Source organism: Elgaria multicarinata, chromosome 22 (assembly GCF_023053635.1).
Source record: "Elgaria multicarinata webbii isolate HBS135686 ecotype San Diego chromosome 22, rElgMul1.1.pri, whole genome shotgun sequence".
Classification (NCBI taxonomy): domain Eukaryota; kingdom Metazoa; phylum Chordata; class Lepidosauria; order Squamata; family Anguidae; genus Elgaria; species Elgaria multicarinata.
In genome coordinates, this window is record NC_086192.1 from 1,020,591 (window position 1) to 1,039,288 (window position 18,698).

Sequence of the window (18,698 nt, forward strand, 5' to 3'; positions counted from 1 at the left end):
ATCCTTGCTCTGATCTCACTCCCTTTTACCCTTGATATTTATGTATTAAAATGTATTACTAATGATATGTTTTATATGCTTAGGTTATCTTATTGACCTCTTGCTTGGAATAACTGTACCTTTCTTTTACTGGTCTATTGACTGTAAATAAAGGATTGATTCTGTCCTGAATTGTTCTACACGGCCTTGCTAGCTTGCTAGTAGATAAGGCAGCAATAAATGTTAATAATAATTTTAAAAATGAACAAGCAAAACCTTGCAAATCCTCTCTCTCTCTCTCTCTCTCTCTCTCTCTCTCTCTCTCTCTCTCTCTCTCTCTCTCTCACACACACACACACACACACACACACACACACACACACACACACGGAAATCATCCAGCCTTTGCAGAAGTTCTTCATGGGTTCATATTCTTTGCTTTTCTCTTCCCACCCAGGAAGCGAAATGCGGCTACACCATCATCGTGATGGCGCTGTACTGGTGCACCGAGGCTCTCCCACTGGCCGTCACAGCTCTCATCCCGGTTGTGTTCTTTCCCCTCATGGGCATCATGGACTCCATGACGGTAAGAAGCAGTGAGAAAAGTTGGGCAGGTGGGGAGGACGTGGGGCGTGGAAGAAGGCCGCCTGCCCCAGCTTTGTAACTGGCCAGCCATGCTCCCAGTACCTGAGGCCATTAGAAGAACGTGCCGGGCCAGCCAGCCCAGAGAGCGCTCTGTTTACGCCCTGGCACATCAAAAGCCTACAGAAAGCCGCCTCGACTGCCATTTTTGGTGGAATGGTGGGATATAGATGAAATAAGTAATAAAAATGAAAATCAACAAATAAGCCCACAAGCTGCTCATAGAATAGTAGAGCTGGAAGGGGCCTACAAGGCCATTGAGTCCAACCCCCTGCTCAATGCAGGAATCCACCCTAAAGCATCCCTGACAGATGGTTGTCCAGCTGCCTCTTGAAGGCTTCTAGGGTGGGAGAGCCCACAACCTCCCTAGGGAACTGGTTCCATTGCCATACTGCTCTAACAGTCAGAAAGTTTTTCCTGATGTCCAGCCAGAATCTGGCTTCCTTTAACTTGAGCCCGTTATTCCGTGTCCTGCACTCTGGGAGGATCGAGAAGAGATCCTGGCCCTCTGTGTGACAACCTTTTAAGTATTTGAAGAGTGCTATCATGTCTCCCCTCAATCTTCTCTTGTCTAGGCTAAAGATGCCCAGTTCTTTCAGTCTCTCTTCATAGGGCTTTGTTTCCAGACCCCTGATCATCCTGGTTGCCCTCCTCTGAACACGCTCCAGCTTGTCTGCATCATATTATTTATTTATTTATTTATATAGCACCATCAGTGTACATATTGTTCTGTACATATTATCCTATTCAATAGCAACTGATATTCACCCGCATAAGAAGAGCTGTGTTGGCCACTCTAGTCCATTCACAGAGTGGCCAACATGAGGAAGCCCATGAGTGGAATATGGCTGGCACCATGGGCCGGCATGGTCAGGCACTTGCTGAGCGGCCACATCAAAGCAGGGGGGCCCTAGCGAGAGCTGGTTCTCCTCTCTGCCATTGCCACCTGCTTGCCACCTGCCCCTTGTTCTGGCCTGGCCAACAGGGTTGGTGAGGAGGAGGAGGAGGAGGAGGAGGAGGAGCAGCAGCAGCAAATGCCACAGCTGACGTCCTCCCTGGCTTTCTGCAAGGAAGCAGAAGCAATGATGAGAAAGAGGAGAAGGAGGGTGGTTGGGAAAGGCTGCAACCTGAATTGCACAGCTCAGTGGAGGGGCCATGGCTCAGTGGCAGACTCAGAAGGGGGCCCTCCTTCTCCCCACAGGTGTGCAAGGAGTACCTGAAGGACACGACCATGCTCTTTATCGGGGGGCTGATGGTGGCCATCACCGTGGAGCACTGGAACCTGCACAAGCGCATCGCCTTGCGCGTCCTGCTGATCGTGGGGGTGAAGCCAGCCCTGTGAGTACCACCAGCAGCTGGGGGCTGGAAAGAGGGACTCAGGCATGGGTGGGGGTACGGGAGGGGCCTGTGAACCCATCCAGCCTCTCAACCAGCCTTCTTCCAGCCTGGCAGCCCTCCAGCTGCTTTGGAGGACAAGTTCCAGCCACCCTGACCTCCTTGAGGTTTGGGGCGCAGCACCGGCGCTGCTGTGACGCAGCGGACAGAGGTGCCTTGCTGTACGTCCCGGTCCCGTGGCGGGAGGAGGAGCGTGGTATCCTGACTCAATCGTGGTCTCCTTCTGTGGCAGGCTCATGATGGGCTTCATGGGGGTCACCGCCTTCCTCTCCATGTGGATCAGCAACACAGCCACCGCGGCCATGATGGTGCCCATCGCCCAAGCAGTGCTGGAGCAGCTGCACAAGTCGGAGCAGGAGATGGACTCACCCGCCATGCAAGGGGTCACCCAGAATGGGAACATCAATAAAGCCTTCGAGCTGCAGGAAACGGCCCACCCCCAAGGTAGGTGGCTGTGGCACCCGTCTCTGCTCCCTCCCCGACAGTTAACATCAGGTCAAAAACCAAATCGGTCCGACAGCAACGGATCCCGGAAGTGGTTTGTGTATTATAAATTTTTTTTTTTTTTTTTAAAAAAAGCAACAGATCCCTGATACCTTCCAGAACCATGTCCAAGTGAAATGGGGGCATTGGACTCCCTTAGAACAGCCTCTGGTTTGGTCATCGGTCATCTCGCGGAAGGCAACGGGGATCAGTCGTTCTGCTTGAGCTGGATACAGATTTAGTCTTGTCCATTTATGGCATTTTTAAAAAATCCTGGCCTTTAGCCAAAAAGGTTCCCACAGTGGCTTACAAAGATCGGAGATACGACAGTCCCTGTGCACATGCTTACAATCGAAAAAGGAACAACACAAAAGGAAAGCAGATTGGGAGGGAGGAGGGGGGAAAAGCAAATTCAGGCACTCGGACCTTACCTGCAAAATTCATCACATCATGAGCACAGCGGAAAGGCTGCTTCACTCTCTCCCTCAGCAGCGACAGTTGGTAGCAGTGAAGCCCCAATTTCAATGGGTCTATTTGTCACTAGGACTAAATCTGGACCCGACCCAATGTTTGCCGTGGACAAGACCGTTTCGAATGACTTTGCTTCTTAATGTATTTATTATATTTATATCCTGCCTTTCCCTGCAAGGAGCTCAAGGTGGGCTACATGGTCTGCCCTTCCTTTTAGCCTCACAACAACCCTGTGAGGGAGTCTAGGATGAGAGAGAGAGAGAGACCCAACGTCACTCAGTGAGTTTCCTGGATGAGCTTGAAGTTGAAGCTGGTTCTCCCTGCTCCTAGTCCTGAGCCGGCACCTTCCCTCAGAGCAGGGGGCTCTTGTGTAGGTTTCCCCATTCTAAAAGGGCAAAACGCCTTTTGAGCCCTCAGCTCCTTGCAACAGGTCTCTGCTGGCACCCTGCCATGCCCACCTCGACACCTCTCTCTCTCTCCCTCGCTCCCTCCCTGGCTCGTCCCTCCTGCTACCAGTGGTGACCGTGGAGAAAGTCACGCTGCCCGATGAGAAAGTGTCTGCAGATCAGCAGCGGCACCTGGAGCAGAAGCACCTGACCTTCTGCAAAGGCATGAGCCTGGCGGTGTGCTACTCGGCTAGCATTGGCGGGATCTCCACCCTGACGGGCACCACCCCCAACCTGGTGATGAAGGGGCAGATCGACGAGTGAGTACCGCGGGGGGGGGGTAGCATGGGCATGTAAAGGGGGTCCTAGGGGCCCCTCCCTCCTCACACCGCCTGATCTGGAGTAGCACAGCCAGCTAGGCCCAGTGTGGTACACTCTGGTTGTCTTGGCCTCAGTACACCGAGACACACAAAGAGACACAGAGAAACACAGACAGAAACAAGGACGCATGGACACACAAAACTACACAGTCACACACAGAGAGACACACACACACAGACGCATGGGAACACCCAGCTCCAGCAATGCACACGCAACTTCTGAAATGTCCAGTCTTGCGACGGGGCAGAAAGGTTCCGGGCTTTCTGCAGTCGCGGCCCCCTTGCTTTACCCAGGCGTGCCGGAGGGCAGCGGGTCCTTTCTACGGCTATTTATCGCCTCCTCCAAACTCCTAGGATTGAATTGCTCCAGACTGACTCCGCCTGGGTTGCAGCCCTGGGGCCACGGCGGCGCCTCTTGGCTACGCGGGGAACAGCCGGAGCGCTGGGAGCCGGGACGACGTTGCGCGGCTTTTGAGTTGCGCGTGTCATGGCTGGGCGGGCGGAGGAAAGGCGTTGCTTGCCAGAGCCAGGGTGGCCCGAGCGGAGGCGCGGCACTCTAGGGGGCCCGGGGCCCCTCGGCTGCTTCCGGGCCTCAAAGTTGGACAGCAGCCCTTAGGCCCTCGGCCAGCACCTGAGCAGGTACACGGGGGTGGGGGGAGGCTGGCTCACCCTGCGCCTCCCGCTCTCCGTCGGCTGGCATACGCCGCCCCGTGCTGCGGGCCGGCGGGCGGGAGAGGCGGCGCGCCCCTGCTCTTCCTCCGGGGCCGCCCGCGGCGTGGCGTAACGGCGCCTCGGGCTGCTTCTCCTCGCCAGGCTGTTCCCCGACAACGGCAACGTGGTGAACTTCGGCTCCTGGTTCAGCTTTGCGTTCCCCACCATGGTGCTCCTTCTGGTCCTCTCCTGGGTGTGGCTGCTGCTCTTCTTCCTGGGCAGCGAGTAAGTCGTGCTTTTATGTTGTATTTTATACCGTGGTTTTAGACTGTTGTTTTATACTTTGGATGGTCTTAATTTTTGTGAACCGCCCAGAGAGCTTCGGCTAGTGGGCGGAATAGAAATGCAAGAAATAAATAAATAAATAAATGAGTTTCTGCCCTTCAAGAGAGGCCTGCCCAGGGGAGAGTGGGAGACTCAATCAGGAACGGGTTACGAGGGATGATGGGAGCTGTAGTCCAACGCCTCTGAAGGGTGCCCAGTTGAGGAAGGCTGAGTTACGTAGTCTGAGGGCTGAGCTCAGTTTTGCAGAAGCTCTGGAGGCCGGATTCTGGAGGCTGGGTGGAGCCAGAGGGGGAAAGGGGGTGGAGCTAAAGGGAAAAGGGCAGGATCCAAAGTACTCCCCCCCCCCCTAAGAAAATGCCAGTATAATTTAGCTTCCTGCCTGTAATTAAGCCTCAGGAGGGCATTTCAAACTTTTAGAATGGAGGAAACCCTGCACAAACGCTGGAAACTAGGAAACGATTGATGAAAAGGGGGCGGGGCCATGTGTGGAGAATGCCAGGTTGGTTAAAAATGATTTGGGAACATGATCTGTGCACCAGTTTCACTGAAGGTGAATGGAAAAGCCTGTGGCAATCAGCACCCTATAAAACAATATCAGCAAAAGTTAGAGCTCACTCTGAAAATCACTCACAGGTGGTATATCACCCCTGTTAGACTGCATCATATTAGTGGTAATATATCCCCGCTCTGTTGGCGTGGTTGCTCCGTTCCTGGCACTTATATTCATCTTTGGTGGGAATGTCAACAGGTCAAAACTTTTCGGTCAAGGGTTTTCCAAACCATTACAAATATTATTCATGTTGAATTAGAAACTGACCCAGCACTGGCTCTACTTTCTATTTTTAGGAATGCCCATAGAAACATTATTCCCAAAGCCTTGGTCACCCATTTGCTGGTTGCAGCCAGGTGGGAAATTGCACAATTCTGGAAAAGCGACAGACCTTTTGACCATCAACGCTGGTTTGATAAGATTTGGAAACTAGCTTTAAATGATAAATTGACACAACATAGCAGGTTAGCAAGAGGAGAAATAACATCAGACACATTTGTGGAAAACTGGTTGAACTTTTTCACATTTATTAATATGAATCCTGGCGAACCTAGACCCCCAATGACTCAGGAATCCTTTTGGTCAGAGGTTCTAACTTAACCTGCATCTTTTTCTGTACCAAGTGCTTATTGAAGGAATGAACACCCATGCTTTTTTATAGTGGTGCTGTGGGAACATTTATATTGTTGTTGAGTGTTTTCTTTTACTCTGTGTGTTTATTGTATTTGTCCTTACTTGAAAATCAATAAAAATAGTATTAAAAAAAAAGAGAGAATGCCAGGTTGGAAAGCCAGGCCTAAGGTCCCTGCAGAGGCAGGTTGCAAAGCATTATGGGATGTATAACATCAGAAAGGAGGGCTTTTTCCTGCCCATCCCTGGCAGAATGCTCCAGTCCCCCTTTCTTCCTGCTTCTCCCTTTTTTAGCCTTAGGAAGAATTTCGGCTGGGGCGCCAGCGAGTCGGAGAAGTTGAGGTCCATCAGGGCGTATGCCGTCATCAAGGCTGAGCACCGGGCCCTGGGCCCCATGAAGTTCTGCGAGGTCACCATCCTGGTTCTCTTCATCATCCTGGTGCTGCTTTGGTTCACGAGGGAACCGGGGTTCATGCCAGGTTGGGCCACTATGGCTTTCAACAAGAATGAAAAGAGGTGAGAGAGGGTCGCGAGAGCCCCTGCACGTCCGTTGCCTCCCCCCCCCCCCAAGGACTCCTCTTCAGAGGGTGACCTGGTTACCCGGATGTAAAGCTGGGGAAATGCTCAAAGTTCAGGATTTATTTATTTATTAAATGTATATACCGCTCCATAGCCGAAGCTGTCTGGGCGGTTTACAAAAGTTAAAACTTTTTGAAACGAACTTGAGACTGGAACCACAAGGAAAGGAGAGAAAATGAAATTGACACATTTATCGGAAAGCAGAGCTGTGAAAGCAAGGCATAGGATGCCATGAAAAAGGCCTTTAGGGCATTGATCCAGCCCTACTGCCAAAGAGACCACAGTCAGCGTGGTCCGATTCCACACACAACAAGGAAAGGCTTCCGATTTGCCCTCTTCATCCTCCACTTCTGGCATGCTGCACTGAAGCACCAAACACAGGACTCAGGAAGTGCAGAACTGTTACCCTGGATTTGCACAGTAAGCCATAGCCTGGACAGCTGCGCCGTCCGCAAGCTGCTGCTACTCCCCATCACGCACGCACGCCCTATAGTCAGAATTTGACGTATCTGTGGATGGCGGACTCAACCCCCATTTCTTTGCTCACAGTTATATCACCGATGCGACAGTCGTCATCTTTATTTCTCTGCTGATGTTCCTGATTCCTTCAGAGATACCCACCTGTGGAGCCCTGGGCAGGGCTCAACCAGGAGGTAAGCCATGGGCAGGAAAAGGTTTGGCGTGGGACACCTGGGCAGTCTTCTCCGTGGTGAGATTTGCAAGGCTGAGGCGGCTTGAATTGTGAACGTTCAGCTTGAATTTTGAACACAGATTGCCTTTCCCATCTTGTCCGCTGCTACCACAATGTCTTTTTGCTCACCACCACCACACACACACACACACACAGAGGGCAATGCTATATTGCTAAGCGTGTGCAGCCCAGTTCCGATAAGTGAGACATTTCGTGCCCTCCAGAGCTCACCCAGGATTCAGCTTCCTTGGAGCTCGCTGTTGACAGATGGCATGTCTGTGAAAGAAGGCTTATTTATACCACACCTGGAGAACTTCAGCCTCAGCTCTCACTCTGTCCTTCTGCTATTCTCCAGGTGGCCACACCACCCATCGTTCGGTGATTCCCTGGCTTTTGTGTATTATTGTTCTGTGTTCTGAAATGATGGGGATGCCTCTGCAAAGGCTGATGTACCAGCTGGAAGAGTGTGAAGCTAAAATCATAGAATCATAGAATAGTGGAGTTGGAAGGGGCCTACAAGGCCATCAAGTCCAACCCCCTGCTCAGTGCAGGAATCCACCCTAAAGCATCCCTGACAGATGGTTGTCCAGCTGCTTCTTGAAGGCTTCTAGGGTGGGAGAGTCCACAACCTCCCTAGCGAACTGGTTCCATTGCCATACTGCTCTAACAGTCAGAAAGTTTTTCCTGATGTCCAGCCAGAATCTGGCTTCCTTTAACTTGAGCCCGTTATTCCTTGTCTTGCACTCTGGGAGGATGGAGAAGAGATCCTGGCCCTCCTCTGTGGGACAACCTTTCAAGTATTTGAAGAGTGCTCTCATGTCTCCCCTCAGCCTTCTCTTCTCCAGGCTGAACAGGCCCAGTTCTTTCAGCCTCTCTCCATAGGGCTTTGTTTCCAGACCCCTGATCATCCTCACTGCCCTCCACTGAACACGCTCCAGCTGGTCCGCGTCCTTCTTGAAGTGAGGATGCAGACAAGCTTGCTCCGTTTGCTTTGGGCCCCAACCACCAAAGGATTTCAGCCAGCCTTCTTCTCTTTCGGGGGTGATTTCCCAGGACTGTGGAGAGGTGGGTCCTCCCGGCCTGCATCTCATGGGCTATTTTTGCTTTTCAGGTGGCAATGAGATACGGGTAACCCCGGCCCTCCTGGACTGGCAGACGGTCAACCGGAAGATGCCCTGGAACGTCGTCCTCCTCTTGGGAGGAGGGTTTGCTTTGGCCAAAGGCAGTGAGGTGATTCCCTGCACAGGGGGAAACGGGTCTTTGTTGGAGAAGCAGACTGAGCGCAGTGAGGGAGGAGCTCTTTCCCTTTTACCCAGGCTGCCTGCGCCCAGCTGAAGAACTTAGGGGAGATGGCTGGTTTGGGACTTCAGTGCTCTTTGGCCATACAGTAGAACTCATTTGTACGCAGAAGGTTGCAGATTAAATTCCCAGCGTCTCCAGGTGGAGCATATGAAGCCCTGGAGAGCCATAGCGAATCAATACAAACCAGCCTCTCTCAACGTGGGGGGCCTCCAGATGTGTTGGACTACAAACCCCATCATCCCCAACCAGCCTCCAACACATCTGGAGGCTGCCAGTTTGGGGAAGGCTGGTGAAGACAATGCTGAGGTAGAAGACCCCTGGTCTAAGGGTGGGGTGGGGGTAGAAAGGAGGCCTCCAGATTTTGGGACTTGAATCCACAGCCTTCCTGACCATTGGCCATGCTGGTAGGGGCTTATGGGAGCTGAAGTCCAAACCCACTGCAGATCATCTTTCTGCTCACTCCTGGTCTAAGGCGTCTTTTGATGTCCCAGATAAGCCCACATTATCTCCTTCCTAACCACTAGGGGGCAGTCAGGCAGTGCTGAACTATCCTACCCATCATCCATCAATCAACCCGGAGACTCTTGGGTTGCCTCCACCCGCGTGCTCTTCCACCCTGCAGAAAGAACAAACTCCCCCCCAAAATGGGAGAAGGATTTAGGACCGATATTAGCATCAGATGTGTGGCAACAGATGGGGGAAATGTGCAGAATTCCCGTGAGTCTCTCTGTAGCTCATTGTCATGAGACAGCGTGAGCACAGAAACTATTCCTCCTTCTCCTTTACTTTCAATTCCTTCATTATAAGGTTACAATGAGATATCTAAATATCTCCCTGTGCAATGTTTCTGGCATCTCAAGCAATGGCCAGTCACAAGCAATTGTCCACTGTTAGCTTCTGCAGGGTTCTCCTCGTGCAGAGGATTAGAGAGCGGCAAGGCGCCCAGAGAACATCTAACCTGACCCCATGTCACAAGTCAGGGGCCAAACCCTTCAAGCTATGGAATCTGTAAGCATGACACAAGGAGAGTGCATGGCTCTCCTTTAGTGGAGAAGAGGGACCGAGTGCGAGTGGCTGTGATCCGTGGCCCTCTGTCCTGCCCAGCACCACATTAGACCTCCGCCTCTCTGCATTTTCTTCTAGGATTCCCATCTGTCCGTCTGGCTAGGGAACAAGCTCACCCCCTTGCAGACCTTGCCTCCCCCGGCCATCGCCTTCCTGCTGTGCCTCTTGGTGGCCGCTTTCACGGAATGTGCCAGCAACGTGGCCACCACCACACTCATCCTGCCCATCCTGGCCTCCATGGTAAGTTCCCCCCAGCAGGGCAACCAACTGAGAGCTTTTGCCCAGACATTGGCCTCTCTGTGGAGCAGCCTTCCCTCTCCAGATGTGTTGGACCACGACACCCATCATCCCCAGTCAGCTGGGGTTGGGGAGGGCTGATCTGCCCCTTCTTGCATCCTCCGTTTGGGGCTTCTGTGCAAGCAACCAGACGTGAAGGATGAAGAAGGCAAATCAAGGCCCTTTCTTTCGTGTGTGGGGACCAAATGACCAGGAAAACCCCGGAGACCTCGGGGATCTCCGGGGCAACCGGCGCTGGCCCCCAATTTACCGGAGTTGGGGAGGAGGGAGGGTGTGCGAGCACGCATGTCTTCTGGGTCTTCCGGAGGTGCTCAGATCAGCTACGCCATTTGCATGGCTGCTACACAAATGGCGCAGGTGCTATGCCATTGGTGTAGCTGATCTGAGCATCTCCTGGAGACAGAGAAGACGCACGGGCCCTCCCCGCCTCTCACAAACTGAGAGGGCTTGTGAGTATTGGGAGTAGCGTGGGGCCCATGTGCGCTCCCAGAAGAATGATGGCTGGCCAGCTGCCATGGCGACTCAGAGGAGGGCCAGCCACCGCCGGAGCAGCCACCCACCTGCGGCGCCCCTGGACCCACACTTGACTGCATGTGTGAATGACTGGGTGCTTCTTGGGGGTGGGGAGAAGGAAAAGGAGTGGGGGGGAGGGAGGAGGAAGAGGGGGCCACGTGGGAGGGAAAGGTAGATTTTGCTTTGCCTGCCACAATCTGCAAAAATCATCCTGAAAATATTATTGTGGTTTTAATGTCCTTAGTTACACTTATGGAAATGTGGGATCTTAATACGTAAAGTAAAGAAGCTTTTAAAGATGGTATTGTTTTAGTTCTTGTGGATTTTTCTGGGACTGAATGATGTATGATGGTTTGGGGTATTTTTCTGGGATTGAAGCTTGTGGATTTTGTAATGTTTAAGTTGTCTTATGTTTTAATTGTAATATTCTACTGGCATTTGTAATATACTGTAGGAGGTTTGTAACCTGTTTCAAGCCCAACCCCAGTCTTTATTAAATCAAAGCTTCTGTGAGGGGGGTGGGAGGGGCTGAGGCTTCCAATGGGAAGCCAGCAGGGAGCAACGGGTGTGTGTGTGTGTGTGTGTGTTGGTGTTGGGAAGGGTCGTGTGCCTGAGCCTGAGAAAGACGGAGGAGAGGTTTGTGGGTGATCCAGAGAGGAGGAGTTTAGATGGATCTTGAAACAGAGGGAGGGTGGCTTTTCATGTTCTTGTATTGAGGAGAAGGGAGGTGTGCGTGTGTGTCGCTATGCAAGCATGGATTTATCATGAACAGCAATAAAAATACTAATGGCCCTGTACGCACCTTCAATCAAGGCTTGAAGTAGCCAGTGAATGAGTTGACACATGCACACAAGTCTAAGGGCCGGGTAATCTATTTTATAAGGTGGGAATAAAATATTAAGGACTACATCTTTTAATCTTAGGTGCTCAAAAATAAACTCTGAGCCAGTGATTCTATTTAAACAAAAAACAACAAACCCAAATCCATATTTGATTCAGATTCAGATTCAGATTTTTATTATGCGGTCACAGACGCAATAAAAGCAATACCAACAATCATTAATTTAAAACCATAAAATCACAGTCTTTTGATCAACAGGCTAAAAGAGTTATTTAAAACATACACATATTTAAAATATATAGGCATAGTTAGTAAAATTGGGAGATTGGGCCCCATGCTGCAGGTTGGGAATCCGAGGTGGATCCTGGGTCTGGACCAGTTGAAGACCACTAGCCCATGAAATATTTGATTCCTTTATTCATTCTAGTGTGATATGATGAATTAAAGGCACAATCCTATGCATGTTTAGACAGAAAAATGTCCTACAGCTTCTAGAATCCCGTAGACAGCACTGGCTGGCTGAAGTGTGCTGAGAATTGTAGGTCTTTTTTCTTTCTAAACGTGCATAGGATTGCACTTTAAGTGAGTTTAAAATGTGAAACTTCTCACATGCATGGGGTGTGTGTGTGTGTGTGTGTGTGTGTGTGTGTGTGTGTGTGTGTATATATATATATATATATATATATATATATATATATATTCAATAAACAAAAAACCTACGGTTTACAAAACAACGTTAAGGATGTACATTTTTCAACCAAGCACCAAAAAGCGGGGAAATTGGGAGTTAAGGCTCACTAGCCTTAACGCCACATCCTCCCTAAGGAGGCAGAAAGTACCAGTGAAATTCTCATTCTCCCAAAGCAGATAGGGTGGGGGTTTGCCTGGAGCCGCTGCCTCACGTTCCCCATCCTGCTGTCCCAGCATTCCTGACCATGTGACATACTGACTTGCAATGATGGGAGTTGTAGTTCAACACCTTTGGAGGGCACCAGGTTGGGGAAGGGCTGCTCTAAACAAAATAAGAAGTAGGTGGCTCTAAGTTGTTTGTCATCAGTTTTCCACAACCCCACAGTCACCTCTGCATATCCTATTCTCCATCCTGCTTTGGTTTATCTGCTTTGGGAGAATGAGAATTTCACTGGTACTTTCTGCCTCCTTAGGGAGGATGTGGCGTTAAGGCTGGTGAGCCTTAACTCCCAATTTCCCTGCTTTTTGGTGCTTGGTTGAAAAGTGTACATCCTTAACGTTGTTTTGTAAACCATAGGTTTTTTGTTTATTGAATTTCATGGCTTTGTGTAGAGGATGACCCAGATATCTTTTAAATCTCAGACGTACCTATTATATTTGACTTGGAAGTCACAAGTAATAGCCACATCAGAGATTTAAATGAATTTTAAAATAGTGCTTCCAAAAACTGCGTTTGCCTTGTATGCTGCAACCTTACACTGTTAGCTCACATTGAGAAATCCATCCAAACGGTTAGCTTCTTTCCACCTGGCTATCCCAAAGCACATATCCCATATGACTTGGATGTACTTTGGAATAGGCTGGTGGAAAGAAGCTAACCTTTTGGATGGATTTCTCAATGTGAGCTAACACTGTAAGGTTGCAGCATACAAGGCAAATGCAGTTTTTGGAAGCAGTATTTTAAAATGCATTTAAATCTCTGATGTGGCTATTACATGTGACTTCTAAGTCATATATAATAGGCACGTCTGAGATTTAAAAGGCCCCCCCTCACCCCACTTAACGCCCCACCCTACTTCACTTACCTTCTGTGGCAGCAGTGGGCCTGGACTACCGGGCCCGCCACTGCCAGAGAAGGTAGACCCCCCTCATCCTTCCTGGGTCCGCTGCCGCCGCCGCACAGACTGCAACGGCAACAGCGGGCCAGGCAACCCCCCACCCCTTCACTTACCTCCTCCAGCGGTAGCAGGCCCGGGCTACCGGGCCCGCCGCTGCCAGAGAAGGTAGTCCCCCGTCCCGCCTGGGCCTGCTACCGCCGCCGTACAAACTGCAGCGGTGACAGCGGGCCCAGGCAACCCCCCCCACTTACCTGATCTCTTGGGGATGAAATCAGGCCGCACTCTCCCTTCTTCTCCCCCCTTCCCTCTGGGGAATCTTAGGCGCATGCGTTAGCTTATCAGATTCCCCATAGGGAAACATAGGAATTTTTTTTAAAAAAATAAAAATTGATGGAATGGTCTTTTGAAAAAAGAAAGGCCATTCCATCAATGGGGAGGATAGGGCAATGCAATTCTACAACTGGATTGCATGGGGAGGCTCCCAATTTGCAGCTATTAGTGCGCAAAAAAATGGTCGCCAACCCGGAAGCATTTCTGTGCCAGTTTGGAACAGAGATGCTTCCCCCCTTTTGTCATTTAAAGTGACGTCCTGCCCTTAATATTTCATCAATCTTCTTGAAATGCGCAGGGTATGTAAAACCAGCATTTCTTTCTGGCAGTACTCCGTTTCAGAAAGATTGATGAAATATTTTTCATTTTAGGATGCTAGGTTGACCCACCCCACAATAACTCCTTTTAACATGGTGGAATGCTCTTTTTACTGAGCATCCTTAACACAGGGAACACTGCTGTGTTCCCTGATACACACACACACACACACACACAATTCCTCTAGTATCAGGAATGTAGCAGCTGTCAGTGTGGAAGGGAAGAGAGCTCCCGCTATTGGGCAGTATAGAAATGTAATAAATAAATAAATAAATAAATAAGGTATACTTGTCATTTGAAGTGAAGCAATGCATTTTAAGATATAAAGGGGCCTCTAAGACTATTACATCCAGCATCAATTTTTTTTTAATACCACCATTGCAAGCTAGTACCTGATATGAAGAGAGAGGTACCCAGCCAGTGCCTACATTCTGCCATTATAGGCCGCGAGTGGAGGAGCGGGTTGCCTGGCTGCTGGCATATTCAGTGGAGTGCCGGAGGCCTTCTTTACCTGTTGTTTCTTCCAAGCTGCCCAGGCCCTTTATCTGGGTCAAGGGGGCAGAAGTGTTTCTGCAGCAAAAAGGGATGTGAGCAGCAACGTTTGGACTAGGGGCAAGGTAATCCATGGCTGTGTAGTGTGGTTTGGCTTGAATTGCTCATGTCTGGATCTACTTGGCTCTTGAAAGCATCTTTCTGGACTGTACCTGCAGTTACATGATCCACGAGGCAAGGTTATGGTGGGAGTATAGTCCTCCTCGACAGGAGGGCTTTGCACTTCCTAGAGAAAGGCAAACCGATGTGAAGAGAAGCATGTGTTAGTTTATTAACAAGGACTAGCTGCTTGGTTCTAAGTATTTGGCATGTTTATTTATTTATTTATTTATTTTATTACATGTATATACCGCCCCACAGCCGAAGCTCTCTGGGCGGTTTACATGTTACTTCTCTGGTGTTTGTTTCATGACACTTAAGCCCAGTCTGATGCAGGTTTGGAAGCAAATCCCACTGTATTCAGTGAAACTTAATTCTGGGTAAATGTCACTATGTATTTCAGAAAAGTGAAGTCTATTTTTAAAACACTTGTTGGTCTGAGAGAAGCATGAAGTGTATGGTCATTGGAAACAATCAGGTTGCTTTCTTCACATTTTTATTTCTGAGTAGTGTTGAATGATTTATTTGCTTAAATTTGATATGTTTGCTGTCCTAACATTTGATATATGTGCATCCTTTCAGTTATTTAGGCTGCAATCCTTTGCAGTTACCTAGAAGTAAACTCAATTGAGTAGGATTAGGCAACGCTGACGAGTCATTCATACAAAGTTAACCAGAATTAACATGAATTTCACATTGACTATCCATTTAATACTGTTAGTATATTAAATATCTAATTTGTGGATTGTGGTGTAGTGGCTAGAGTAGGGTGACCCTATGAAAAGGAGGACAGAACTCTGGTATCTTTAACAGTTGCATAGAAAAGGGAATTTCAGCAGGTGCCATTTCAATGCATGCTGCACCTGGTGAAATCCCCTCGTCATCACATCAGTTCAAGCTGCAGGAGCTATACTAGAGTGACCAAGTACAAAAGAGGGCAGGGCTCCTGCAGCTTTAAATGGATGCTGCTGTTTTTATACTGTTGTTTTTATGTCTCTGATGGTTTTTAAATTTTGTATACTTTTAATGTTTACTGTTTTTGGCTTTTGTGAACCGCCCAGAGAGCTTCGGCTGTGGGGCGGTATATAAATGTAATAAAATCAATCACTCAATCAATAACTGATATGATGAAGAGGGGATTTCACCAGGTGCTGCATGCATACAAATGACACCCGCTGAAGATCCCTTTTCTATGCAACTGTTAAAGATACAGGAGCCCTGTCCTCCTTTTCGTATTGTCCCCCTACTGTTGTGAAGATAACATGGAGAGGAAGAAAAGGATTATGTACACCGCTTTGGGTTCCTTGGAGGAAAAAAGGCAGGATATAAATGGAATAAATACATTAAATGTAAACTCTGTAAACTTGTAACTTGTAGCCAGATGTTTTGTTAGTGGTATTACTATACCACTGGTTTGGTAGAAACTCACCACTGAGGCTTATCAACAGTTCTCCCAATAATGTACACATTCAAATCCGCAAAAGGCTTTAACAGAAACTGACTCGTGAAAAATCTAGTTTATAATACTTCTCAAATGTTACAATGTTTAAAGAGAGCCACTCTTTTTTGCTTAATATTAAATCACACTGAATAGGCCTGAGAAAAGATTGCTACTGTGACTCAATCATTCTTTCTCTCTTCTTTACCCACCCTTACTTGGGAATAAGTTAGGGTGATCCTATGAAAAGGAGGACAGGGCTCCTGTATCTTTAACAATTGTATTGAAAAGGGAATTTCTGCAGGTGTCGTTTGTATATATGGGGAACCTGGTGAAATTCCCTCTTTGTCACACCCGTTAAAGCTGCAGGAGCCCTGCCCTGTTTTAAATCTGGTCACTCTAGTATAGCTCCTGCAGCTTTAACTGTTGTGATGAAGAGGAAATTTCACCAGGATCCCCATATATACAAATGACACCTGCTGAAATTCCCCTTTCTATGCAACCGTTAAAGATACAGGAGCCCTGTCCTCCTTTCCATAGGGTCACCCTAAATAAGTCCTATTAAACACAGTGAGGCTTGCTTCTGGTTAGGGAACAATCCTGTGCATGCTGGCTGTGGGAAGCCAGGGGTTGTAGGACTCTCTCTCTTTTTTTTTCTTTTTTTTGGCTAGAGGATTGCACCTTTGCCTCCCTTTCAACTCTTTCTTTACTGCATATTTCCCTTTTTCTGTTTGGTCTAGCACCGGTGTACTCCCTCCTAAACACAGTGTTTTTTAGCTATTTTTTTCCTAATACAGAGAAAAAAATGAAAATAATACATTTTCTTTTCTATTGATTTTGTATGAGGACAGCAAAAAGAACTATCACAAAGAAATTTCTACAGCAACTAAAAAGACATGCTAACTTCAGATACATGTTCTTTATTTCAGTGGTTTTAACATTAACATATTATGTAGAACAGGTTTGTCTTAATTGTGAACTGTAGAATCAGACATGTGACCAAGGCCCCTCCCCTTATGTCAGGATGGGCCACCTCCTCAGGGGCTGGGCATGCTGGGGTGGGCATGCCTCCTTGAGGGTGGCCATGTTGTCCTCCTTTTTGGTTTCCCAAATATGGTCACCCAAGAGTGTCTCTCCCCCACCCCAATACACAGGCACACATGCTGACTGTGGTCCCCTCGGAAGTAAGGCTGGATCAAGGCCCTTACAGCTGAGCCACTGCCCCACATCCAGAGCACCCCAAGTTCATTCCCCAGTATCTCCAGTACCGGCTAGTTCAGAGGTCAGGAACCTCAGGGCCAAGGGCCAAATCCAGCCTGCTAGGGTCTCCAATCCTGACTGTTAGAGCAGTACGACAATGGAACCAGTTACCTAGGGAGGCGGTGGGCTCTCCCACACTAGAGGCCTTCAAGAGGCAGCTGGACAGCCATCTGTCAGGGATGCTTTAGGGTGGATTCCTGCATTGAGCAGGGGGTTGGACTCGATGGCCTTGTAGGCCCCTTCCAACTCTGCTATTCTATGATTCCAGGCTTGCCCAGGTGGCCACACCCCCTGCTCTGGTCTCTCCCCCTTTCCCTTGAACTCCCAATCATTTGGGGATTTCCCGGCTGCTGGGCAGTTCCCCCCCCCCAAAGGCGGAGTCAATGGCAAGAAGAACTTTAAACGAAAGCCTGCTTGCCTTCAGCCCCGCCCACCATAGGGATGCAGCCCCTGAAAGTCGTCCCTGAAAGGGAATTTGTGCCCCAAAAGACCCCCTCTGTGCCTGAGGCCCCGGGGAGTTCTGGCCAGTCCCATACTCTTACTTGGTATAAGGCGGATTCCCGTACCCCTCCTGGGACACCCCTTCCTTTCCTTCCCTCCCCAGGCAAAAGCCATCTGCCTCAACCCACTGTATGTGATGCTGCCTTGCACCCTGTCCGCCTCGCTGGCCTTCATGCTTCCTGTTGCCACCCCTCCCAACGCCATCGTCTTCTCCTACGGACAGCTGCGCGTCATCGACATGGTGAGCATCGTCCTTTGGCTTCAGTTTTCCTCTTTCCTCCCTGTTCTGTTTTCCTTGTGTGCCGAGTCTGTTTAGCTCCTAAGCCTTTGAAGCAGGGATTGTCTTGTTTCACTAATTATATGTCACCTGCTCCGGGAACCTTTTTGGCTGAGGAGCAAGATAAGAAATAGGAATACTCCTAGAACAGCAGCTTTGGACCTTTCGCTTTCGCCAGGTGGGGAAGAGGATAGGCAGAGTGGGTTGTGCCAGCCATGCAGCCTTAGCACCGGACCGCCATCAGGCCCAGCATCCTCTTGTGGACCCAGCTGGGAGGACAGCAACACTCCCCCGTTGACTGTCCTCAGCTGGAGGGTGGCTTATACATGGCTACTAGCTAGGGTGGCTATATGGAACTTCCATGTTCAGAGGGAGCCTACCTCTGAGTATCAGGTGCTGAGAAGCAACAGGGTCAGAGGCACACTACAGCCAGACAGGAAGCCTCCCTCATTATTATTATTATTATTATTATTATTATTATTATTATTAGCATTTATATAACGCCCCATAGTCAAAGCTCTCTGGGCGGTTTACAAAGATTAAAACAAATATACAAAATGTTAAACCATAAGAAACATAAAAACAGATTACAAACAATGTCCATGGTGCTATATAAATAAATAAATAAATAAATAAATAAATAAATAAATAAATAAATAATAATCTATTGGTTTACCCTTAACGCAATTGAATTCTTCTTCTTTATATCCGCAGGTCAAAGCTGGCTGTGTGCTGAACCTACTAGGGGTGCTGACCATCACTCTTGCCATCAACACCTGGGCCATCCCCTTGTTTGACCTGCACACCTTCCCCTCCTGGACCAACGGCACTGTGCGCGAGTGCTGATTTCGGGGGAAGGAGACCCTCCCGGTGTCGAGCGGCTTGCCTGGACCCTACACGTCCTTGGAGGGCCGC

The 18,698-nt window shown here is 49.1% G+C and overlaps 1 protein-coding gene across 1 annotated transcript; it reads left to right on the plus strand.

Annotated features, from left to right (window-relative positions):
• The first annotated feature begins 424 nt into the window (after positions 1-424).
• SLC13A2 (solute carrier family 13 member 2) lies at positions 425-18,698 on the plus strand. Its single transcript, XM_063146824.1, has 11 exons — positions 425-565; positions 1,823-1,959; positions 2,249-2,460; positions 3,487-3,676; positions 4,550-4,672; positions 6,207-6,428; positions 7,041-7,144; positions 8,294-8,412; positions 9,628-9,789; positions 17,610-17,747; positions 18,498-18,698. Exons 1-11 carry the CDS (start codon positions 467-469, stop codon positions 18,627-18,629), a joined length of 1,638 nt encoding a protein of 545 aa, XP_063002894.1. The 5' UTR covers positions 425-466; the 3' UTR covers positions 18,630-18,698.